A 27,089-nucleotide genomic window follows, 5' to 3' on the forward strand; every position below is an offset into this window, starting at 1 on the left:
GGTGAAAGAAAAACCATATATAGCTCCAAACTGATCCAGGTCATTTGTTTTCGCAAATCTAATCAGCCTCTTCCCATCTCAATTGATAGAAAGCGGCACAATAGTGAAATGTAGGCAGGCAGTGCGACAAGCCATTCTGCTACAGAGTACACCATCTGCACCAATACACTACATGAAAGGAGGTTTTTGATATAGATCCCTGCCTCTTATTGCTAAGACCACCCATTTATTTTTTACATCAGGTGGCTAGGGCCCACATGGCCTGAAGCTGAAGGACTGATGGATTCCTGTGACCAAACAAACATAAGGGGATGGAAACAGCCAAGGTTGTCCCTCATAAGAAAAATAAAAAACACAATACAAATGAAACTAGAGCCCGAACCTCTGTGCCCTCCTCCTATGCAAGAATGTGTGGGGTGGGGTGTGGGGTGAACATTAAAATGGAGGAGCAAGGAGGTTATAGGGAAATTAGGTCTGTTTTCTTTTTTCCTGGGTTGCGTTAAACGCTAGTGCTAGACCACCTATAAGCAAGCACAATTTTTATTTTCTTGCAATGCGGGCAATGTGGTGTTTTTGGACATTATACCATGACCATAAGGGATAGAAAAGTTGCCATTCCGAGTGTACCATTCATTCATTACACAGACTCCCAGTAGTTCTGAGAGGTCTAGTAGCATGTGTGTGTGTGTAGCTTGGATACTCCTTTAGTTCTTCTTTAAATAAATAAAATACTACATATGGAAACATTCAAACATATTTGTCGATAGCAGCATTTTAATGCAATGGATTGGGACATAAGATTTATATAAATCAGTGACAATCCCAGTTAAACAAAACTGAAATGTAAAAAAATAATATGGCAGAGATTTCATGCTTCACAGGGGTAACAAAGTTAATTATACTATTAAACTACTAAGTGCACAGAGTTTATTATTGTAAATAAGACTGCACCATTTAATAGTCTATTAGGTTTGTAAGCATTTAATTACACCTTAGGTAAAAATTAGAATAAAAAACAAAAGTGTTTTAAATCTATACAGAACATTGAGTTAATGATTAAAGAAAGGGTGCTAAATTCATAAAAAATGTAAAGTAACTGTACACAATGGATTTTTTTTATTTAAAGCCAAAAAAAAAAAAAAAAATATGTTGAAAACTAGAAGTTATGAAGAGAACGAACGTTTAAAACTTAAAAAGTGCAAACCTTTCAATACAATGACTTAAAAAAATATTTATTTACTTGCCAATGTTCAATATACATGCCATAATGATTCCAAAAAGAGTCAGAAATGTTTTCCCTCCATATGTAATAAAATGTGTATTTTACTTTGGATAAGAAACAGAACAAATCTTACAAAATGTCATTTTATATATAAATATTTCAACAACCTCACAAGTAGAAAGAAAACAAAAACATATCTATTTTACATTCCACTTCGTATCCCGCTCAGAACGTTGAGATGTATTCTGTTCCATTGACTGGTTGTACGAATTTGGGAAATAGTTTTCTGCTGCTTGGTTACCTAGCATGGGGTACACCATAGAACCAAGAAATGTCTGATGTGTGAGGAGGTTGAAATGTGAAATGCCCGATTGCCTACTGTGGTAATCTTGAAAATTATTGGACAGGTCACCCCCTGTTGCACTACTATTGTCACCCATTGTTGAGCCAGTTGTAGAGACAGGTGTTAACTGCTGCATGCAATCAGAACCAATTATAGAAGTCTCGTTTTTTGGACCTTCAGATTGAGGGAGTACAAATTCTGACTGGCTTACAGATTCGTCTGTGCGAGGATTCAACTTTGCAGCATCAACGCATACTTCAATCTGTGGTGTTTCATCCCCTGAGTCTAGTGACATGTCCTCTTCTTCCTTTTCTTCAGTTTCACTGGGAGCTGTATTACAAAAAGAAGCTTCCTAAGTAAATGGTTATAAAAATATTACTCACTCTGGCAGTCTGTTCAAGGTCAGCAATCTTTGCCAAGGTCATCTTCTATCACATGTGGTGCAGTGATGGACCTTTGGAGTAAAAGTTAGGATTTTTTGTTCAGAAAACATGAAAAATGTGTTTATTGGGAAATCCCAACTCGCCGATGAAAGGTTACAAATTCCAGATTTTAATATCTGGCAAACAGAATGAAGAGTGGAGAAGATGGGAAAGGTTTATTAGAAAGAAGGCCCTCTCTGTAAATAGCAAAATAAGTACTGGCTAAAGATTGTCAGACGTTACTGCAATCCATAAGTATGGGGACGATTTAGAACATATTTTCAAATAATTCCTAGAAAAGGAAAAACTACTGCTAACAAAATATTGCTCTATGCTTGCTTTGGAAAATTCTTATTTATTAAGAATTCTATTTTGGTTTTAATATTCAGAAGTAAGCATTGTTAGCAATTCCTATTTTCCACCTGTCAGTGTGATGCTAGAATAAGGTCCACTTAACCTAAAGTCTATACATTATGAATTGTTTGCGGTGAGGCAGTAACGTTCATTAAGAATAGGGACTCTGAAAGTCGAGTAGAGATGTGATTCTACTTTAACCAAATTAGGATAAATGCAAACAATTTTATATATATTCTCATTGTCATGGATAACATGGTGGTTTATAGGCCAATCATATCAATCAGCCCAAACACGTGGATTTGGTTCTCATTAGGCCTCAAAATGATCCAATGAATTTAGATCAGATTGTTCTCTGGTATTTCTATTTTAGCAAATTGGCCTCATGCTGAACCATATGGTCTGCATTAAGGCTAGGAGATATGTGACAATGTTTTCTTTGTATGTGTGCTGTATTATAACCACTTATTTAATGTAAGCCATGCAAAGTCCATACATTTTATGTGTAAAGGCAAGATGTCTTCTTAAATGCAGGGTTTACAGTGATCTACTCTTAAATAAAAACATCATCCACCTGATCTCAAATATTTTATATATGGTAATACAAATTATGCAGTCATAGAAAATGCATGGTACAATACAGCAAGCTGGGTAGGATGCAAGTGGTCATAAAAGTAATCAATGACAAAAACATGGTTATGTAACATAACAGATGTCTCGATGAGAAATACCAACAGGTTCCTACATTGTTAAAAGCAAATAATGTCTAAAAGAGAAAAATTGTTGTGATTATTTGCATGATTCTTTATTTTTTTTTACTATTGAGAAATCCTTTTTTTTAGTCCATTGTTGGACACTGAACATTTTGGTTAAAAGTTTAAGTTCATGCACCACTACCCCAACAATTTGCAATTATATCGTTCTTACCATATAAGTGCACCAAGACTGAAACCAATAGAGTCTCAACCTACTCAAAATGTATCAAAAAAAGCATGCATAAAGGTGACCAATCCTGGTGCCAGGATTGGTCACTCTAAATATGAACTCTAATTTGTTGCTCCTCCCCTCTATATAAGCTGGTTACATTCAGTTATGTTTAACTCAGCCCCATGATAGGATAGAGAAAAACTAACATCAAGTAGGAATAGAAAAATGTCCACCTAAAATGTAAAATTTTAAGAACAAATCTTAAATGTCGGCTGCCCAGTGCCACAGACACATGAAATCTTCTTCTTTAAATCCAGGTATGAAATGTGTATCTTCTTATTCACCTATTAATGGAGACAAGGGCAGCTTTGGGACTTTTCCAAAGTGTGGGTAAGCTCAGTGGAAGCACCTTCTTTCCAAAACTTACATACCAGTATCACACATTAAACATGTATAATTTGGTAGCTGTATGAATAGAAAACTATGTGGTGGGCCATGTGAGGCCCAGTGTTGTGCTAAGAGACACTAACCGGATTTTAAGAAAAGGCTGACTAGGTCCACTGTAAGCCTGACAAATGGTAGAAGTAATAACCTACCAATGTACGCAAGTCAACTCCATATTGAAAAAAAAAGAAAGATATCCTCTGTCTTTCAGACGCCACTTATACCCTGACCACCTCCAATGAACAAATTGATTCAATTCTTCTGCAGATTGAACACGGTCCAAAGCCAGAAATGCAATATCTTGATTAATGTGAAAAAGGAGATCACGTTTGAATACAGAAGGCTAGTCTGAGGAACAATCCAGCCCTCATGGGAAAATAAAAAAGGAGACATAAGACAGAGCACCCAGCTCAGAAAATGTCTTAGCCGGTAAAATGGTCATGTGAGGAACTTTAAGGTTCTACAGAATAATAGGAGACAAAAATAGAGGCTGTAAATGCTGTAAGCCCTGCATAAACATCTGAACTTCTGGGAACATAGTCTGTATTCTCTGAAAGAAAAGCAAAAAGAGCTGAAACTTCAACCTTTACAACATAAGATTACTGTATATCATACTCTATGTCCCTATGTAGCAGAAGCAGATTTCCTTGCTTTAAGCATAGCCTAAGTCACCTTCTCAGACTCGCCCATTACTATAAGGATAATGCTTTCAAACAGCCATGCCTTTAAGCCAGTCACTGTAAACTCAGGTGAAGAAAAGGGCCTTAACAGGCCAGGCCTTGATAGAAGACTAGGAAAATGTTGAGAATGTCCATGTATCATACGCTCAGTCAACCTGGAGTTAACAACTCACCATACCCCAAAATGAAGATCCTGCGGCTGAAAAAAAATCAGTTTCCCAATTGTCGCCGCCCCAAAAATGAAAAACCGCATTATCCATTCTACTCATTGCATAATCTGGAGGGTCTCTCTCATGGCAAGTGGACTTCTGGTGCGATATGCCACTACCATGGTGTTGTCAGACTGCCTTTCTGCTCATGAAATGGCATCTCTTTACTAATGCAGGGTTCAAAGACAATGCAAATGAGCCTGAAGCTTGTTTCTCTTCCCAACTCCTGGCATCTACTTTCACAGCATCCAATGGCAACCTCAACTGAGGTGCTCTGTCCACCACCAAACTAGAGGCTGACATAAGGGTGGTCCATTGTACGTCCCCACAATTAAGCAAATCTGTGCATGCTAAACCGCTCAGAAGGTCAAAGCCTTGAGCCCCAGATTCTTATGCAAAAAAAATTCACAGATGTCGAAAAAGGACACCACCAGACCCTGCAACTAGATTATCCTGTCCTCCTTGTTGGGTGTCGGACAATAGCCCCAGAAAAACTAAACTTTGCAGTTAAGGGGTAAAGCACGACTTTGTAATCAACAATCTACCCATGGGTTTCCAGGGTCCAGCACATGGTCTAAAGCACATACAGGGTAACTGGCTTTGAACTGCCCAGATAAGAATGACAGTTACCTGCAGACCATAGAAGAAAATGATCGTGAATCCTGTAGTGTTGTTATCACCAGACTAAACAAAAGTTCCCCGAAATGGTAATGCTGGTTTTACACTGCAAACTGGAGAAGGCTCTGATGTTCCTCCCTTATGGGTATGTGCAAATTCATGCCCTTTATATCCACAGATACCATTAACTTGCCATACTTTGTATGACAGATATAGATACTCCATATTTAAATATATGTCCAGCCCGAGTTGGGTGTTCAAGGACTTCAAGTTCAGAATAGGACGAAAAGACCAATCTGTTTTTTGCGCCAGGAAGGTTTGCAGTAAAGTCCCAACCTCTTTGTTCCAGATCTGGAACTACTACTCTTAAGTACAGTAAAGACTTAATGACTTCCTGCAAAGCAAGATGTATCCCTTTGACTTGTCTCCAGGAAGACCTTTGGTAAATAACTATCTGGGTAAGAAGCTAAGAAAATCTATGACAGATCCCCAAGTTCACAATATATAATCACCCAGGTTTATGTAGTGGAGCTGAACTGTGGTCCCTGACTTGTTATTCTTCTTGGGTCCTGTGAACCAGGCTGCCTTATCTGCTAGGCTCCATGAGTAACAGAAGCCTTACCACAACAGGCCTAACCACTCGTGCTAAAGAACCAAAGAAAGGACTCACAGAGTTTTGGATAAAAACAAAAACAAAACAAAAAACGTGAATTGTGAAGAGTTTCCTGTGTCGTCTTATAACATAGGGTTGAATTCTAGACCCTACAAGACCGGCATTCAAAACCACATCACACAGGTACTCCAAGACCCCTTTCACACCAAGCTTCTGACCCGGGATATTGCCTGGTCAACCTGGGCCCTGTCTCGGTGTGAAAGGGTCTACACGGATCCAATGTCCAGGTAGCTTGCAGTGTGAACGGTGTGGCCCGAGTTATTCTACCCAGGTCACGCTACTGAGCTGCTAATTGTTGGATCTGTATTGCACTGGAACACTGAGATAACATCAGCAAGGAACCTTCACTTTTGATCTCTACACACTATTTTGTAGGGGAGACATGGGTTCAGTGTGAAAAGGGCTGACCTGGGAATAATCTGGGACCAAAGTGCAGTGTGAAATGGGTATCGGAGCTGTGATTGGTTCAGGGAAAAAATAATGTAGATGAGATTGTGGAAACTCAGAATTTAAGATTCTAAGATGTCCAGCACTGCCTGAACCATAAAAAAAAAAAAAAAAACAACCTCTGTAAACCAGAAATTTTTATACTAAAAGGAAAATTCCAAAGTCTGAAATGGGTTCTACTTCATGTTAGAACCTGCCTAAACCCAATCTTGAACCACTGACCGACAGGGGCAAAATCAAGGATGTTCCAATTTGGCAAATATGGGATTTTGGTTCTTAAGTGTTAAATCTTTTTCTCTGAGTCCATGCACACTGTAACCGGGGGTATAGGTAGAGCTGTAGGAGTCTGGGCACCAAAGAGTTAACGCCTGAAACTCAGGCTCCTCCTCCCCTATACCCCACCCCCTGCCACAAACAGTTAATACTAAAACAAAGCCCAAGGACTGAGTAGGGGGAGGAAAAAACAGCCACACAAGAGGTAAGCGAACTCAGAATTTGTGTGCACGTGCAGGAAAATACACTCCTGGCTTGCTAGGGCTTAAGGGAGGGCACCCAGTGCCTCCTATTGACTCAGTGAAAAGGATTTAACAGGTAAGAACCCAAATCGCTTGGGAGACACTGGAACCGTGGGATGTTCTAAAGCTGTCATCCCCATCTGCCGTTGCCCAAAACTAGCTCCGGTGCTGCCGATGCCCAAAACTAGCATCTCTAGTGGCAAATCTGTAGAATTTTATTAAGGTATGTGCAGAGGACCACGTAGTAGTTCGGCAGAGCTGTGCTGCAGAGGCACCCCATCTAACCATCCAGGAAGTGCCTACTGATTGGTTGGACTGGGCTCTAAAGCTGGGTACACACCTATACAATCAATAATCGGGCTGTTCATCCAATATCGAGAGAATGGGCGTTGGATTGTATAGGTGTGTACGCTGTCCCGATGACAGCTCTCCTGGAACGGTCGGGATAGGGAGGTCGTATCTTATGTATTGTTTAATATTTATCGGTTCGACCTCCGAAGTCCGAAACTGGTTTGTTTGCCAAGCCCAAGGCTGATGGATTACTAATTTTAGCCAACAGGCCAGAGTGTGTTTGGCAGCCAGTCAACCCATTCTATAAAAATCATACAGAACAAAAAGCAAATCCGATCGGAGGAAATCCTTGGTCCGGTCTATGTAAATGTGGAGGGCCAGCACCATATCCTGCGAAGCATTGGAAAAAGTGAAGTCCTGTGGCCTAGTCTCCAGAAGAGAGGGTACTATGATTTTTTTTGATTTATTTGAAATTTAGAAACCACCTTAAGAAGATAAATCAAGTCTGGTGCAGGGTCCTGATGAAAAATGAGAAATGGGGATTTATGAGATAAAGCACTAAAATCAGACACCCGTTGAGCAGAAGAAATAGATAGGAGAATCACAGTCTTTCACTTGAGCCAGCGAAAACAGCAGGAAGATTGGTGTAGGTATGGACCCTGGGACAGAAGATCCAGCCTGAGAGGAAGACGCCAAGGGCTACCAACAATCGACAAAGATCTGCATACCAAACTCTGCGTGGCAAGTCTGGAGCAGTCAGAATGGCCGATCCGCACCCCAGTTTCAGTTTGCAGAGTACTTGAGCTAGCATCCAAATCGGAGGGAATAGATGAATTATAGAAATACCCCCATGGAACTGACAAGGTGTCTACCAGAAGGGCCACTGGAACTCAAGCTCTGGAGCAGTATTGGGGAAGTTTGATTGTGACTGGAGGCCACCATGTCTATATCGGGACAACCCCAACAGTCCACTTAATGGACTATCCATTGTGTCTTTAAGAGAGAGAACATTGGTAATAGGGAGAGTGGTGGACTTCACCAGTCTTGCTATAGGCACATTCACTGGAGGCAACCACCAGGGAAACCGATTGATGTGCCCTCGAGTATGACCCCCTGTGATCCTGGGCTGAACTAGACTATTTTGTTTCTGCAAGAAGTGCCCCTCTCCTGGTTAGCCTTAGAAGAATTCCTTTGGAATTTATGTTTGCCCATCCAAAATAGTGGAATGCATGCACACACACATCAAATATAAAATTATAAGTGGTTATCCTGGGAATTGCTGCAATGAAACTAACAATTTCAGTAAATGTCGAACTAAATGAACAGATACAAGTGGAAACAAATTTCAACAGTAATGGTGATAATATGCATATAGTAAACAGGCAAAATAATTAACATATCTATCTAATAAGCGAGAAAGTATCTGTGTCTGTTTCTCCTTTATGCACGGCGAGAGTTTTGTACCTAGCCCCACCAAGTTTGGCATGGTGGTATAGTTTGTCCAGGTTTAGATTTTTGGCTATGATTCATCATGGCCATGGAAGTCTACATGTCTCCTACTAAGTAGACCATGGAGGCTCTGATTTGAAATTTGTGTTTAAGTTTGATCAGGATGTCTTCCGATGCCTAAAACTGCACTGATCTGAAGGCACAGGCTGATCTGTACCAATGGGGGGGGGTGGGTGGGTGTGAATTAAAGCTCCAACGGAGGAGCAGCGATACGGAGGGTCATCTGTCACACTGTACTGACAGTCACTAATTTACTCCAAGCACATTTTCATCTGCCATTTGTTCTGCAATGTAAAAAATTTAGGCTGCAGATGTACTTCAAGGTCCATTTTTCAACCCTGGCAATGCCAGGTGTCCCAGCAAGTATGTGTACATATATAAGAAGACTAACAGCCTAAACCTGACAGCCTGACATACAGCAAACACACAGGAAAAAGTTAAAGTTTTAATATCACCAGAAACTTCCAACTACACTAGGACCAAAAGGTAAGGTAGAGAAGGTACTATAACCTGACACTGAATGTGAGGTATAGGGGAGGCAGGAGTAGAGTCCCTCTCTGTAAACAGACTGTAAGCAGAGTTGCAAAATGGCTGCACAGGTCCTGTGAGGAGGAGAGGGGGAGCTTTGACTGGCAGCCTAATAAGGGGACGTGCCAAAGGTCAGGGAAGGAGAGAACCGAATTAAGGCTTCTCCCCCCCATGGCTGATCCCCATGGACTTGCCTTTGTTTGAATGGCAAACAAATTGCAAATTATGTCTCTGATGGTCCAGCATTGAAAAGGAGAACCAGGCTGCCACTGAGCCCCCCACCCTGGGTAGCCACGGGAGGAGAACTGCTGCTAACCTGCTGCCTCAATTGCTCCAACTGCTTCCCCGCTGTGTGCTCTGGGGTCGTCTGGTGTCACTGACCCAGTTGCAAGTGCTCTGGCCACCAGAGTGGGGTTCCAATGGATCTGCCAGGTGAGTGCATGGCTACTGCACCACCGGGCACTTGTGTAGGCAGCAGCTGTATAGGGAAGAAAGAGCCTGTGCTGTTTGAGACGTTAACACTTTGGAACCGTGGCTATAGGAGCTAGAGTCTGGGCACCAGTGTCCTCCATGGATGAAAGAGCAAGTAGATTTTCTTCCAATATTGCTACAGACTTTAAAGCGTTAACAGCATTTAAAAAAAATGGGCACTTTAAGTCCTATAGCAAAATCGCCAGTCAAGTTTGCCAAATTGGAACCTATTTGTCAGTGTGACCTGCTTTTTGTGCAAGTGAAGACAGCATTGCTTGGAAGAGCAGCAGCCTCATGACATGAGGAGAGGAATGGATTAAAGTAGGAAGCCACACAGTGGCAGCTAAATAAATAGTAGTAGGAGCAAGGTTCTCCGACAAGAGATGTGAAATTCTTGTAAAATTGATTCGGGAAGAAAAATGGTAAATACACCTGAAACTAATATAAAATGTATCCACAATGTAACAGTTAACATCAATGAGTTGTTTCAATACCAAACATAAAATAGGCAACTGCATCATATAATTGATCTATTGGGGCTCTCTTTTTTGTGACCACTTACATCCTAAGAGTTTGTACTGTAAGCAACGTTTTTCATAAAACTCATGTGGCAGTGTTAAGTGGATGAGGTAAGGTTTTGTTACTGCGTTTCATAGATTGCACCAAAATTATCTAGGGTTTTACCCTATCCACACGCACAAATACTACACCCAGTATACCCGGACAAGGACATAGTGGTAAGTGTAATTCATAATCAGAGATCAACATAAACAATAAGATGTGGCTGAATCGGAGTGGTCAGCACAATAACATGCTAAATACCTGGCTGGTTCTTTTGATTCGCAAGCTGTGATAAGCAATTTTCTTCACTACTGGAACCATGATGACCAACAAGACTGGTAAAATTATTCATGAAATCATCCATCCTTGCGACTACAATCCCACTTTCAGCATAACTGGCAAATAAGGATGCATTCTTTTCTGGAAAAGGATGATGAACAAAAATGAATGGATCGTTAGAGTGTCACATGGTATTAATAGCTGTCACAGTCAGGCATAGAAAGGTTACCTGTCAGAAATATAAGGTGACGCTGCGGTATGTTCTGAACTTGAAGCTTAATTAAGCAGTCTAGTTCTGGGGCTTGTCGGGTCTGAGAATCACAGTTGTGATAGGAAAGAATCTCAACCAGGTGCTTCTTCTGATATGTGTTTAGGAGAGCCAAAATATTCAGCGCATGTTTGTTCACCCTATATAATAAACATAAGAGGAGCTTTATTTTTAATATACATTTAAAAGAAAAATATAGGATTAAATGTATGAAATAATCTTCTGAAGTTTCATAATTCCTTCCAATAGTTCAGTTTTAACACACACCCCCTTTATTAGATACACCACCTTTCTGGTATGAGGTAGGTCCTCCCTTAAATTCTGGCGGGCATGGATTTGACAGGGTGCCGGAAAAATTTTTGGTCCAAGGTGACAACCTAGCATGACGCAGTTGCTGCAGATTCGTCTACTTTACATTATTGCGGCAAATCTCCCCTCCCACCCACATTCCAATGTTGCTCTTGAGATCTGGTGACTGTGGAGACCAACTCACTGTGATGTCCGTGGAACCAATTAGAGATGACGTGTGCTTTGTGACCAGGCATATTATCCTGCATCAACGTACTTTGAGCACAGACATAAGTTTGCGTTTTTCTCCTAAATGCATGGAGATGCAGATGAACCATTTAACATGATTCTAGTTTCAATTAGGCTCCATAACAAAGACAGAAGATAATGAACATTCCCTTTAAAAGCAATTTATTTTGCACATAGGTCTGCCTGCCTTTTACTCCCAAACTGGAAGTAGCCAAGATAAAAAGGCTGAGGGCAAAAAGCAATGTTCTGGTAAACTGTCATTTTAATAATGCTTAATTGGTCCTAACAAACAAAACAGCATTTTTTCCTCACAAACTGCTGCTTACTGGATGTCTTTTTTGCTGGAATCGGTATGAATTACCGGCGGACACAAGTCTGGCGGTTCAAATCCCGACAGTGGCTGCCCGACATGGCTGAAAATCCGGATCGTCCCTATGTAAGTATTTACTAACCTAGCCTCCCTCCCCTAACCCTCCTTTTGGGTGCCTAACCCTAACCTTTCCCCCAGTGTCTAAACCTAACCCCCCCCCCCCCCCTTCCCCTCTGCCTAAACCTAAGACCCCCCAGGGGGTGCCTAACCCTCTCTCTAGCCTATCCCTAACCTCCCGGGGTTAGGAGCCTAACCCTAAATCGTCCCCCCCAGGAACCTTAAACCTAACCCTCCCCCACCCCACCCCCCGCGGCTATCCGCGCCCGGCATCACTTCGATCGGGATGCCGGGCGCCGGTCTCCCGGTGTCGGTAAAATGACAGGGGTCTAGATTTAGACGCCTGTCATTTAACCCTCGCCAGGATAAAGCAGTCGGGAAGCCGGCCGTCGGGATTACGTCCGCCGGCTTCCCGACTGCATACTGTTTTGCGCACCATACTCCAGCGACTGTTGTCCGTTAAAATTTCCAGAACACCAGTTTGAGATAATTAAACCGCTGCCAATGATTGGTCGCTTAGATATTTCCATTACCATACAGGTGTACCCAAATACATTGCAATAGATACACACACTAAAAGAATGTTAGTGCTTCACAGAGGTTGTGGGTAACCAGAAGAGATGGCTATAGAGCATCATATTCCCCAACTATTAGCCAAAAAAACTAAAATGAGGCATTTCCAAGGCAGATCATTTTTAAAAGACAGGGTGCTTGTTAGTAGATCTACAAATGCAAAAAAGAGAATGAATGGGTGGCTGTACCCAGCATAGTATATTATACACTATATGTCAGTGGGAAATTCCACACAATCCATTATTGTAGTTTGTCCAAGGTAAGAGGGCCGTAAGAGTTATCACTTCAGGAAGCAGAATAGCTAGCGCACATCACTATTCCCAGCCTGGCGTAATTAAATCTCCAGCTCAATTCTGTCCTCCACCTATGAGACATCTGTTCCTCCCTAAACCCCAAGACGACTTGCAATACAATCACTCACTCACCTTCCCAGCTCCTTCAGTTTTTTTTGAAATTTGCAATGTATTTTCCATTGCCATTTTTCTTCAGGGCTATTCACTAGCTCCAGAAACAGCAGGAATTTTTTCAATTCATCTATAAGAAAATATATAGCACCAATTACCAAATAAATAAATATATGTGCCATGCTTAATACTAAAGTTAAAAAAATTAGACCCAATTGCCAAGGAAGATTAGGTGTGAAAAATCTTACCAATTGTGACAGGATCAGGGCTTAGCACAGTATCATCAGATACTATAAATCCTCCAGACACAAACAATTCATTATACGTGTGGTTTTTCAAGTCGTCCAAACTGTCAACACCAGCAAAACTGACACAAGAAAGCCTCTTCAATGTTATCAGGGATGGGATCTAGTTTAAAGAAAAACAAAGTAAATAAGGAATTTGGGTACAAAGCACAAATAATCTAAAGGCCAATTTAAAATGATATTTTTACACTTTTGACAAGTTTACATAGATAATACAATAAAAAATAATAATTAAAGGCAACATTGCAAAGCTGAAATAAAGTAATGTGACTGAGTGAATTAGGTATGCCAGTGGTCCCTACTACATGCCACAATCTTGCGCAGAGTAGAGCAAATTCCCGGGTGTGTTGCCTTCCTAGTACTGGACACCATCACCAACCAAACCATCATGGTTTGATCTGTCTGCAATGTGCCAAAGGAGCAGGAATAATTTGCCGAAGTGTTTGTTCTAATGACACAGATTTTATCCAATATCTCCCTCTTCTACTAGAGTATAACCTGTCCTTACTGGGCCACTCAGAATGATTCTGCAGCTGAAAAGCCCAGCTTACACTCCCTCCAAACCCTTCACTATAGCTTAATATTAGTCCTCACACGCTAAAATCACATGTCAATGCAAGCTGCTGGCATCTAAGCTCAAAGCTAGAACATGACCTGGTTTATGAACACTCCTTTCTACTCCATCTGATCAGCCATGCTTATTAGCAATTTAGAGAACAAGTATACTCCCATGTGTGATGTTTCACATCTGCAGATTATTGCCTATGATACTTAATGTAAGCTGGAATGCCCGGAATAATGACTGCACCGAAGTAGTTTGATATATAACATTTGCAGAGCAATAAGAGGGCAAGTCTTAAGGCTTTTTTGGATCATTTGTTCAGTGAATAACTTGCACATTAGAAGTTCTCAAAATGACAGTGCATTGTGGGCCTGATTCACTACGGAATGCAATAGCGATTATGCATGCAGTTCAACTGTGATCGCAATGCCGCTGCAGCACTACATAAGGATGCCCACTTTACCTTACACACATCTGTAAAGTTTAGCAAGACTTCGAAACCATCGATAACAGAGTACCATCGCAGTCTCACACACACTGGCACAAGCTCTGACCTTACTCAGGAATTGCTAACTTCCACGCACGCTATGAGACCTCAGGCTGCGTAGGGTATCACAGTGGCTAATTTATGCACGCCCATGCAACGACTATCAAATGCACTGACCCTCCCCCCCCCGTTACCATCCACAAACGCCCCTTTTTGTCAATCACTCTGCAATGGGTCTGCGTAGTCTCTGCCATCGCAGTTCCGATCACAATGGCTGGTTCGCGCAAGCGCACTGCTATGCGTACGCATGCGCAGTACACAACAACGCCCGTTTGCGTGCCTATTAGCAACTGCGTTCCTTACTGAATCTGATAGTGGATGAAGGAGAAATATATCTCCATTTCCATGTGGCCTGGCTAAGAACGTTATCCACACTGAGACTAAGGAAGATGACATTACTTAAGAAAAACTGTAATTCAAATTCTCAGAATACACATCTGCGTGCAAGGCCATAAGCTAAGGTATATGGTGTGCTATGACTACGGAGGCTGAAATCCTAGACCCAGTATCAATGGCCACATTCCCCAGGTATTTGGACCCCTCCCAGATGCGCTCAACCAACTTCAGCAATTTTCCAGTCTGCAAGCATTTCAACAGATTCTCTGACAACCTATCGACTCCCTTGTTAATCCAAGACAGATGAGATAGATGGGTCTAAGAGAGGCCTCAGCTGCAACATAAACAGACTTAAAGAGATCTTTGAATTATCCATCCATTCTATACTAAAAGGATCATCGCATTGGAGACAGGAATAGTGATGGTGTTTGTCAAACATGCCAAGGGAGCATCCACTAGAGAATGGGCAGCATGAGTGAGACTTGGAACCTATGGTAAAGGTTTGGTCCAGACCGCACCCAAGAGTGTTGAGCAGAGATCAGGGATTAGCAGTGCGCGGTCAGCTCAACAAGATCCTGGGCTAAAGATCTATTGCAGACTGGTTCTGCCAAGTCAGCGGAACTCCTCACCAGAACAGCTGGCATTCTGACTCACACTTCTGTCCACTAGGTAATTTGGAGAGACATTTTGAGCAAGTGAAAAACCTTACTGATGGGCATACATAATTTTATTAATAAACTCTACAAATGGGTGATGGTTGTGTTTCCGGTCCAAATTTATTTCCATGTTTAAAATAGAACTAAACCTACTTTGTAAGTTATAGAGCAAAACAGTGGACTGTCAAATCTCCAATATTTTAATCTCGGAAGAAATCGAACGCTGGTAACACATTTGTCCAATTCTTATCCAGTCCGACTTCCGTCCTACCAGTTGGCCTGACACTGGTAAAGTGTGGATGCTCACACGACCCCTAGATTCACCCCATCCTGTTCGTCTGGTCTTGTCAAAAGACTTTTAAACTCAGGAGATCCAACAGCCAATCACATTAGCACTATAGAATTGCGTACGCTCCTGTGTCTGATTGGTCAAATTCTTCTCCAGATTCATCCCTCAAGCAGTGAGTAGCAGTCGGTCTGGCAAAGGTTGGAAGTGTGTGTATACGGTGACAATCTTTTCTTGCATATGCAGATTGGAGATCTGCAGCACAATTGGACAGGTGTGTATGCTACAATGGGTGTTGTATGTGCGACCTAGAACTCCAGTAGAATTGTGTCAAAAATTTGGTTGGGTGTTGGATCCCTAGATGATTGGACAAGTGTGACCCATCTTAACACTCATTCACACGACTCACCTTATGAATACTGTAGGCAATGTCTTCATTCTGAATAATTATTAGCAGTTTATCAGAGACAGAATTACATTGTAAAAACTGCTCTGGGTAACACTGTAGATTGCCAAGTTTTAGCAGATAATCCTATAGCAAAGGAAATACAACCACATTTAGAAACAAACTTTGTACTTTTCAAAGAAGCCAGTTTAAAACACTACAGATGTATACAACATAGGCCGGTATTCTCTTAGCCACGATAATTTGCCGCAGCTAATAGATCTGGTGGGGGCTATCCGATTAGCCCCGAAAGCCGCCACTTATCGAGGACTGTGTTCCACCTGCCTCAGGCAGGCTAAACAAAATCCCCGAAATCAGCCCTGTTTTTGTTGCAGTGATCGCGAAAACAGTTCATTTTTCTTGCGAACAAAATGGTCTCTAATTGGACAGCCTGATCATGACCACCGGGCAAACGTCTCGTTACAAGCCAGCTTTTTTCTCATGAAAAAACTTATGTGGCTAATAGGATACCTGCCACAATGTATTGCATGGTAATCATGGTATAGACAATTGTGCTACATTTCTAAAATAATTCCCCATCCTGCTTCAACTTTGAAGACAAAATTATAGGACAGCACTAAAAAGTTAATTTAAACAAATCTCTTCAAGAGGATAAGCGGTTTAAAAATACACACACTAACTGCTGTATTTGCAATGCAATAAAATATATAAAACATTATAAACATCTGGAATCTTAGTGCATTTTCAAGAGACAATGATTTATACATTTTGCTACGACATCTCCAAATTCAATGTGGATAAATAAAACACTAAAGGTGCCCACACACATAGCGATATTTTACACGATCTGGCCGATTCTGACGAATCGTGTAAAATATGGCCAAATCGTGAGGAAATCGTGAGCCCTAACTCACGATCACGATGCGCGTCCCCGCTGGTCGCACATCGCATCGTCAGATGTGCCATGCAGTAGGGCAGATCTGACAATCTGGGACAAAATGCACTGGGGAAAAAAAAAAAAAAAAAAGTTAAGAAGGACGATAGATCTTATGCTTTTTACTCCAAAACATGTGTAGGGGCTGCCGGGGGAGAGTTCAGGGGAAATCGCACACATCGTGGGATCGTGTGCAGATCGGTATGTGTGTGGGCACCTTTAATACTGCATACCTTACACAGATAGTGTAAAAACTGGAGCAGGGAGTGCATTATACTTAATACATAATATATAATGTAGTTTTCATTCTAGCACCCTGAACCCATCACAATCCGTGCAGTCCCTCTTTCCTGCCTGGTGTGTCGCACATAAACATAATAAATCTAACAATTACAATGTTGTCTAGTTCAATTACAGTAAAACTGAATTATGAACAAAAACATTCCCTTCTAAAGTTAGAGGGTTTGTGCTATGGCTCAACAGTGCTACAGTATATATTAATGTAGATCATGTAGCCAGGAAAGCACTATACCCACTTTCACACCACTGGCTGGGACACTAAAACCCTGCAACACAAGAATGGTCCCAGCTATTATGTCAACATTGAGTTTTGTTTTGTTTTTCTTGCTTTGGAAACTTACTGACCAGCATTGGTACAGACCTTTAATCAGGCTTGCCGACTTTCTGGCTGCCCCTTCCGGGAGGGAGAAGCCAGATCAGCATGACAGGGGGGCATGGCCATCGCGAGAAGGCGGGGACGGCCAGATGACATTTGTGGGCAGAGCGGGAGGCGGGGCCACACAATTGCGTCATTTTGACCCCACCCCCGCTAAACAATGCCGATATTACAGGCATTGTGAAGCAGGGGGCGGAGCCAAAATGACGTGATCCAGCGTGAATCGCGTCACCGGCCCTCCCGCGGTGAGGGTTTCTAAGGTAAGTGGGGCGGGGGGATAGGAGGGGTGGGCGGCAGCCGGGAGGATTGCCTGCCTTCCCGGAGGTCGGAAGCGGCAATCGATTTTGAGAGGCTCCTGACCAAATCGGGAGGGTAGGCAAGTATGCCTTTAATACAGCTCACATCAATCTCTGAATCACATATAACATTTTTAACAGTAAATTATTAAACAGGAATTCTAACTAAATACATTGAACACTGTACTTCCATTACCTTGATTTCACAGCATATTGTGTTGTCTTCTTGCTCTGCGTGAATATAGAATTTGACTATATTTTTATTCACATGGGAGAAGATCTTCACCAAGTTGCTGAATACTTCAGGATGCATTTGATTTATTAAATCTGCCAGTGCTGTATGTGATGCAGTGATGGTGTCTGGCATGTCAGATGTAACTTTCTCTGGATCGTGCGGCACAACATCCTGGGACGTCTGGGGCAACGAATCTACCGGAGTAGGATTGCTACCTAGTGAAGGATCTTGTGCATTATTGAGAGGAAACTGCTCTACATCACCATTTCCGTTCAGTCCAGAGCTTTGTAAAGGCTCTAATGTCTGAGAAACTTCTACTTTAGTGTGTGTAGGAACACTTATACGGTCCGCTTGCTGCGCAAAATACTCCTCTGGTCCCTTTGTTTCAACCATACTAATAAACTTTTCTATCTCTGAACGACTTATGTATGAATTTACAACACTGTCCAGTTTTACACGCAGTTCCTCTATATATTGGTCCACTGGAATACTTGAGGCCTGTGCGTACAGCCAGTCTGACAGTCTCACCACTCTCTCGTCTGAAGACAGTAAAGGTGGTGAAGTGGCAGTAAATGAAATATCTTTTCCACTTAAAAGCTCCTGCAGTTGCTCGGTAAATTTGCTGTAGACTTCGAGCACCGTGCTCTCAATCACTCCATTCTCGCAGTGTCGGCTTTTAAAAAAGTCATGTCCTCTCTTTGTAGTGTGATCTCTGTAAGGTCCTCTCTCATACCTAGAGGGCCGTCTCTTTCCTTTCCTGTACTCTTCAAGTGGAGAATAGCCAGAACCTCTGTTCCTCCTTACATAATGAACTCTTGGATCATTTGGAAGCGCATTATTTGGGGACATATAAACAGACTGCTCTTCTGTGAGACTTAAGCCTGAATTAGACATGGACACAAAGAATAAAAGAATATGGTTATTATCCAACTTTATATCAGTAATTAGGACTAAGCAAAGAAGTTGTCCATAAAATCCAAGTTAGCCTATCCTTTTTAAAACATGGCTACGAGAAATCTCATATGTGAAAGAGGAAGTCCAGCTCTTGACCATCACACCTTTCTTACTTGCAGTCCTTCCATGTAGCAAATGACATAACTAAGGCTGGATGCACAGTGGCCGACATAATGGCCGATCTATCGCGTGCGCGTAGGCCAGTGTGTACAGACGATATGTCCTGTGCTCTCCTGTAGAGCAGGACAGGGGAGAGGCGAAGGTCAGGTGGAGGTTTCAGTCCTCATTGGCATTATGCGGTGAAGGAGCAGCAGATATTAAATAAGTGTTTGTCCAGAATTGGATTTCCCCTTTAGGTCAAACTTTTTCAGAAATACTTTTTCTGGTGATGGGGAATCAAATACAAATGGTCATAAGGATTCCTAACATCCTGATGCTTGTCAATCAAGAGGATTTCAGTTTAAACCATACTTGTCTACTTTTGAAAAAGCATTTTAGGAAGATTGTGAAAGCAACACCTATAAGCACACGTCACAGCGGAATTGTACTACTACATCTGAGAAGTGTGTCATAAAATTGACTTGCGTCCAAATATAAACGAGCCCCAAAGCAGTTAGTAAGATCTACTTGTTGGTGAAAACTCACTGATACTTTTCAGAAAATGCATGTAGCCATAGGGATCATTGGGTTCTATTTACTACAATCCGCATTTGTAATGCAGATTGTAGTGTGATATTACCGACTGAATTCGCATTGCGGATTCAGGCAATATCACAGGGATTTACTAAAATTCCCTTGCAGGGACAGAGCTTGCGATAAAGCTCTGTCACTGCGAACCCCTCTGCACACTTATCATAGCATTTTCGCAAAAAATACCGTGACGTGTCGACGCATGCGCCGACCGCCAAGCCCCACCCCCCGTAATCACACTTACCTTCAGTGTTCTGTGCTCCGGTGATGTCCTTCGTGGCTCCAGTCAGCTGACATCCCTTATTGCACTGGGACCCTGTCAGGTGACGACCTGGCCCCAGTGCAGCATGGGCGACCAGCTGACCAGAGGGAAAACATCACCCGGAGCCCCGATCACTGGACTAAGGCAAGTTTTTTTTAATTACTTTTTCTTTTTTTTTTTTACAGTGTATCAGCGTGTGGTCTGTTTAGACCACACTGCTGATTACTGGGACCGGCTCCGGGCTCTGCTCTGCGGAGCAGGAGTCCGGTAACCGAGGAAGACCCTGGATAACGCCTCCAGGTGGCTTTATTATCACAGGGCTTTCCCCGGTATTTTATCACAATTTTTAGTAAGTTGCAGACAGATCACATTTCCCAATAAAATTATGGGAAATGCGATTTGCTTACTAAAAATAAGTGATAATTAGGGGTTGGAGTAGAATTTTACGAATTCTACTCCAATTGCCCTGTAGTAACTTTAGGTGAAACTAAAATAATGTGAAAAGGGAGTGAAAACACCCTTTTTCACTTTATATTAGCAAAAATAATGTTAAATAAATCCTATTGTGCCTTATACCCAATGCAGGGAAATTATACTAATGATCCAGTTTTAATGTATAGATCTGTTTTTGTTTTATTTATCTACATATGCTACATAATGGGGGCAAGGCGCAATCAGGGAGATTACCAGACTCTTCAGGAAGATTGCTGCTATTTCAGGGAGTCTCCCTGACAATGAGGGCGAGTTGGCAAGTATGGATTAAACGCTTAATGTAAAATGGCATTGCCCAAATCTGATTATTTCTAAAGATAAAATAGTAATAGTAATCAGTCTAACAAACTGGGGGTGGTGTGTGTGTGTGTGTGTGTGTGTGTGTGTGTGTGTGTGTACATGTGTACGTGAGTCACCTACCCACTACAGCGGAAACCCTTCTGTGGGCTGAAGCAATATAATGCAATGTATCATTTGAAACTGGTAGTATCGCTGAGGCATGAGGCACTGGTATACAAGTCAATGTGTGCATATTAGTAGAAGTGCTATTTAAGCAATACGAATTTTGTTATGGGAAAATTAGTAATTTCTATCATATCAAAGGAACATAAAAGATTGCATTGGGTTTACAGTCTAAAACTGAAAAATTATAAAAGGTTTAAAAAAAAAAAAAAAATAATTCTGCTTTTCCTATCTTGGGAGTTATAATACAGAATGCAGTATAGTAGGATTAAAGGTTTCAGTTTTTGTTAACTTTTACATTACTGTAAGTGTATAAGAAAGGATTTTAAACAACTCGCATATAAAAATTGACAGAAAACAGATTAACGATTAAAATACATGAATATTGTCTTTGTTCCCAGAAATGAGGACACACAAAACACCATAACATGTGAATATGTACATGCAGATGAGATGGAAATGTCGTTAGAGGGAGAATGGGTCTATTATCCAACCATTAAAAAAAAAATTAGATGTACACAAGAGAAACTAAATACTTTATTCCATGTCATGTGAAGGCATTGTGATCTGTAATTGTTTCTTCCTCTTCTTCTCGTTTTGTCACTTTTCTTTTTTGGCAATTCATGTTTTCAGATCAGGAGTGTCTAGCTGACTTGTGCAATTGTCTGGTGCTATCCTGGCAGAGAGATATAAACCTTACCTGTGATCAGAAGTCAACTAGCCCTCATAGAATTACAAAACTAAAGCCACCATTGGAGGCAATATCCATTATTTAGCAGCTGCTGCAGCGTGCCTTGCAGAGGAAGTATCACTTATAAATTGGGGGGTCCCCCCAAACTGGAAATACTGCAGTATTAGCCTGGATTTCCAGTCCCAAGCACACTGCAGTGTTTCCATGTATTATTATACAACAGTGCTTTGACAAGAACTGGGATTTGGATCAAACTGATCAGCCTCCTCACCTTGATGGTTTCCATCTCTAAGATTTCCAACATGATCCTCTGGTGCTCTTCCTTCCTCTCCTGAGGGAAACCAGTTGTTAGATATCACGGATTCTTATCTAAATACTAACTGTTGTCATTTAGCTGGTTTTATTGGCTTACAGTCTACAAAGTGGAACACTGTAGAACAGTGGTTCCCAAACTTGGTGCCGTGGCACACTGGGGTACCACAGGGCACTTGCAGAGGTGCCATAGGTCGGTGGTCTAGGACCAAATCAAATTATTTATGACAAATGTGATTGGCAGACACTATCAGTAGTTTTGCCTAACATAAAATGTCGGGATAAACTGAAGAGCAATTTGTCCATCACCACATACCTAAACCTAAGGATGACAGGTAAGCACTTTAATTTTGTGAATATGGAAAGTATGTCCTAGAGGAGCCATACAAAAGACACTTGGGCGCCGTGATTCAAGAACGTTTGGGAACCACTGCTGTAGAAGTAACACACAAATAAAACAACCCTACTTTTTAGTCACCTCAGAGTGGAGATGTATTTAGGTCTTTAGAGGTACAATAGCTGCTGGAAGGCTGGTGGATTACATGACCCTCTCTGCACAGCACTTGTAATAAAACAAACCAGTGCACAGTTGGCATGCCCGCCCAAGACTCATTTGTGTACAGCAAGGCTACTTACTGGTCAGGGACTTTTCCTCTTCAAACACAAAGATAATTTTGTAGTTTCTGATCATTTTATATATATATATATGTATCTTTGTCAATGGAAATATTAGTTATGCAAATTTTGTAGAAATAGGTTCAGAAATATGTAAAGATACATATTTTACACAAATTATGCTAAACAAGTGTTAACATGGATACACATTTTATTCTGTGGTTTTTTGTTGCAGTATTGGAAGAGTATCAGAGCATATTTTCCATTCCAACCAATTAGTGGGCAAAAATAAAACAATACGCAGTTACTAGAAGGCTGAGCAGTGCAATCAAAGACATCTGATAATGCCTTCATTGGCTTACCATCCCACACTTCATTCACATAGTAGCTTCTATGCTTTGTTAAGATAGGTGACCATTGCAGTCACTGTAACTAGCTGATTTTCGTTACGCTTTATTTTTAAATAAGGAGTGCTAGCTAACTTACAAGCCTTGCCCAGTGGTGCCTGAACTAGTAGTGTGCACACTATGGGTGCCAGATAGCGAGAGGCACTGTAGACAAGTAGAGCCAGAGTATGCTATAAATGGAAGATTGGAAAGGGTGAAAGAAGGTACCAAGAAAGTTGGCCACACTATGAGATATGCAGGTAATAGTGGGTGGTGTAAAAGCGGCTTTCAGGAGGCAATTCGCATCTGCTAATTTATTGCAGACAGTATGTACTTATTAGCACACTTATGGTGCGTACACACGGTACGATTTTAATGAACGATAACTATATCTTTCATATCATTATCGTTCACTTTTTTGCAGTCACCAACCTGACTTTGACCAACGATGCACGTTCCAGCATGGACGATGACCATATCTATAATCTTCCGTACATTTAGGCCAACTTGGACGATTTCAAAACTAATTTGTATGTTAAGAAATGACTTCACTGAAATAGCTATCATAGATATCTATCAGTGTGTACACCCAAAATAGCTTGCTCTGCACTACAAAAAGTTGAAGGGAATTCTATCTGCGATATCGTTGGTTGTGCAGGTTATACCCTATGTACGCACCATTAGCCAATTTTTGGCTTAAAGGAAAGCTTAGTTCTACAAACAGCACTTTTAGGAAAAATGATACAGTATATGCAGATATTACAAAACTCTCCTTACTTGAGAGGCTGCCAAAAGAACGGTAGGGAAACTTTGTAAGAAACTTAATCCATGACTCGAAGGATTGAAAAGGAGCATGTTGTAAGGCTGTTGGATCCCTAGGAGCCATATGAAGAATGTATGGTGGAACATCCAGCAAAATCTGTCTGTATTTTTGGAAAACGTGCCAGTTTCTTCTGAAAGAACAGCAATGGGCTAAATTCTGAACTTTTTAAGAACTAAAGGTGCATACACGTAAAGATTTTCTGTCCAACCATCCAACTAGTTGATTGGTTGGAATGAAAATCTGGTAAGGTATGAAAGCAAATGACAATCAGCAATTTGCTGCCAAATGCTGGAAAATGGACAAAATCGGTTGTTTGTACAAATTATTTAGATCAAACATTTAACAAAACTTTTCTGACGACCATTTTCATCTGTTTTCTGGCATTTAGGAGCAAATTGCTGATCATCATTTACTCCCATACGTTACCAGATTTTCATTCCAACCAATCAACTAGTTGGATGGTTGGACAGAAAATCTTTAGGTGTGTATGCAGCTTAAGTCCAAAATCACTGTCCAGTCCCTCTACAAAACTGAAATAGCCAAATGAAGTGGAGGTAGAACCTCCTCTGCACCTGGAGAGATGCATCTTCCAGAGACTGATAATTTTGAGCCCAAATTGTCTTTCTAGTCTTAAGCTTGGAGTCTACCACATTGTCACATGAGCTGTTAAAGCCAGTAAAGGTAAAATTTATGATAAAACAATACCTGGCTTAACAGGTCCTGTCTTAGAGGAAGTTACCATGACTGACTGGCTGCCATTTTAGAAGATCTGTGTACAATGACCTTCTTTGCCAGTCCGAGAATCACGTGAACACTCCCTTTTTGCCTCCTTTAGAATAAATTAAATGATGATTCCATGGGACCAACATGGCTTCTACAGAAAAGATCTTTGGATCCCTTGTTTTCGAGTATTAACACTAAACCTTGTTTTTCAACCGAGATACCACCATGTAGACATCTATCTGCCCACATGGAGTGCTTTCTCCAGGGTATAGAGCATGCCTGTTGATGAATTCTGTCCCCAGTTCTCCAGCACTAGTATGAACACAGTTAAGATTACTGGAACATTTTGTTCCAACCAATGCATTATACTGCTGGTTTTCTTCATTGCCTCTGAGCTCTTGGTACCTTCTCTGATGGCTGATGTATGCCACCGCCGTGACACTGACTTTCCTGCAACAGAGGCTGTTTTTTGACAAGAGCAATTATCACCACTCTGGAAGAGTTAAAGCTACCCATTATCAAACTAACAGAGACCAAACTTCCTAAAGTCAACACTGAAGAGCAACAAACTCCTAATCCCTGAAGGCTGGCAACCATCACTGGTGCTCAGTTCTAAATAGGGAAGGGACAAGCTTTGCTGAGGTTTTGGACATTGAGACACCAGAGAAGTGACTAAGCAACCATGGTGACAGCCCATTGAACTGGCTGGTCAAGCTGTGGTCTGACCATTTTAATATGAGCTCTATGCGGAATGTCTTAAAGTGGAACTGTTCAAATAACAAGGCCTTAAAGGTTGTTAATTTCATGCGCTGGGCCACCGCTACGGGGAAATTTCAAAGTTTCGAAAATTTGAAACGACACCTGTATATGGACCAGGACTAACGTCAAAGATCCTTCCTTGATGTCCAGGTAAGGATCGATTGTCATCCTCCAGAAGAGCAGCCACAAGCACTGAAGACCTCATTCAGAGTAGGTCATTGCGGCCGCTCGGTCGTACGCCACCGATGTTCGCTAAACTGCGCATGCATAAAATTCGCAATGCGCGTGCGCAAACTAGCTATTCAGAAATTGCTATCTCCTTGAACACAGCCAGGTCTTTAGTTTGAGTGACAGGATGAGGCGTTTGTGGGTAGTAACAGGGGAAGGTGCTTGTGAACGGGGGAGTGGAGATCCGAACGCAGGCATGCCTGACTATGCAAACGGCGTTTTATGGGAGTGCATAATTAAGTATTGTCATGGCACATGTGACATGGGAGGTTTTTACACTGACTAGATCGTAGTGCTTAAGAGGGTAGGGTCAACCTTAAGCTCTACGAGCTGCTCCGATGGTCTCTATTAATCCTTATATGCCCGGAGATGACGTGTAATGCGAACGAGAAGGGGGCATATTTTTAGTCTTACGGCCGCATCCTCCCCTCGCTCCTCCAGCTAACGATCCCATCTTAACGATGCAATTTGCGAGCACTTCATTTGCATATCCGGCCCCTTTTACCTTACGACCGTGCGGCCGCAACGACAGACTCTGAATGAGGTCCTGAATGCCTTTGGCCAAAAGGTAGAGCTTAAAATTTCATAATTAAGAAACTGGATTTCCAGCCTCATAAATCACTGATAATCTCCCAGATTGGAACATGCAGGTTCAAATCTCTGATGGGTCATGGATCCCCTAATCCTGTTGTTCCGTGCCATTTAGGATGGACTCTAGAGACTCTGGGCCTGATTCAGAGCCGGACGCAATTAGCGCTCGCTCGTCCAGAAAATAGGGGTGGCTATTCAAATCAACCGTTCGCTCTTTGCGGTCTGTTCACGCCTCTAGGTCTGAACAGGCGAACAAAACTTGCGGTCGTTTTTTGGGAAACTACGCCCCCTGGCCGCTCGCATCCTATGTCATGTCCGCTATTTATTAGATTAATCGAGTACATCGACCAGGGTATGAACTGCTCGCTATTCTTGTGGTTGGTTTTTGCTACCACAATTTTGCGAGCAGTTCTGGCTATTAAATAACCCAGTGACGTGGTCAATGACGCTGCTGTTTTAATTATGCACACCCATAAAACGCCCGTTTTGACCTTCAAGCACGCCTGCGTTCGGATCCCCACTCCCCGTTTTCAAGCACCTTCCCGTTACCACCCACATACGCCTCTTTGTCACTCAAATTATCAGGCATTCGCTATTTTGCGAGCACATGAATTTCGACCGCACTGACTGGTTCGCGCATGCATATAACGATCCGTACGCATGCGCAGTTGGGCAAACATCGCTCGGAGCGAACGAGTGGCCGCTTACGAGCGGCTCTGAATCAGGCCCTCTATTCTGAACATGCCAACCCAAAATTGGGTGTTTAGATTTTACGGTTTTAAAATGGGCTAAACTGAGCCATCAGATACCTGAACCAAGAAGAGATTTGAAAATAATCCCAAACCAGTCTACTTCCCCAGGGACTGGAATGACCATCCAGAGGAGCTAAAGTCCTCAGTGACATCTTCTTTTGGTCTCCGGGAAGACCAGTGGTTAAAATATATACCTGGTGGGGACGTCAGGTGATCTATGCTAAGGCCCCAATCTATCATTCCTATCCAAGGACAGCTTTACTAAACCCAGACCTGAAGGAGAGGGAGGCGGGGCCAAAGACCCCTGAAGAAACTCACTCTTTACCTGCAGTTGTGAGGGAGGAGATGGAATGCATAACACATTCGTGCATTTTCTTGAGATGTGCTGCAAGTAGAGTAAGCTCTGCA

General features: G+C 41.9%; 1 protein-coding gene across 3 annotated transcripts in view; it reads right to left on the minus strand.

Moving 5' to 3' along the window:
• Nucleotides 1-756: 756 nt before the first annotated feature.
• Nucleotides 757-27,089, minus strand: part of TASOR (transcription activation suppressor) — a 97,098-nt gene continuing 70,765 nt past the window's right edge. Inside the window, exons 17-24 of one of the 3 annotated variants that reach the window (XM_088472670.1) lie at nt 21,764-21,823; nt 17,903-18,822; nt 15,804-15,926; nt 12,951-13,110; nt 12,724-12,832; nt 10,723-10,901; nt 10,476-10,634; nt 757-1,895 (exon numbers count right to left, since the gene is read on the minus strand). In XM_088472670.1, coding sequence (XP_088328796.1) covers nt 1,420-1,895; nt 10,476-10,634; nt 10,723-10,901; nt 12,724-12,832; nt 12,951-13,110; nt 15,804-15,926; nt 17,903-18,822; nt 21,764-21,823 — 2,186 coding nt within the window. In that variant the 3' untranslated portion in view covers nt 757-1,419. Of the gene's footprint in view, nt 2,020-10,475; nt 10,635-10,722; nt 10,902-12,723; nt 12,833-12,950; nt 13,111-15,803; nt 15,927-17,902; nt 18,823-21,763; nt 21,824-27,089 lie in introns of all 3 variants that reach the window. The other 2 variants (XM_088472672.1, XM_088472671.1) reach the window with 2 other exon arrangements.

Source organism: Taudactylus pleione, unplaced genomic scaffold (genome assembly GCF_031769625.1).
Source record: "Taudactylus pleione unplaced genomic scaffold, aTauple2 ptg000128l, whole genome shotgun sequence".
NCBI classification, from domain to species: Eukaryota; Metazoa; Chordata; class Amphibia; order Anura; family Myobatrachidae; genus Taudactylus; species Taudactylus pleione.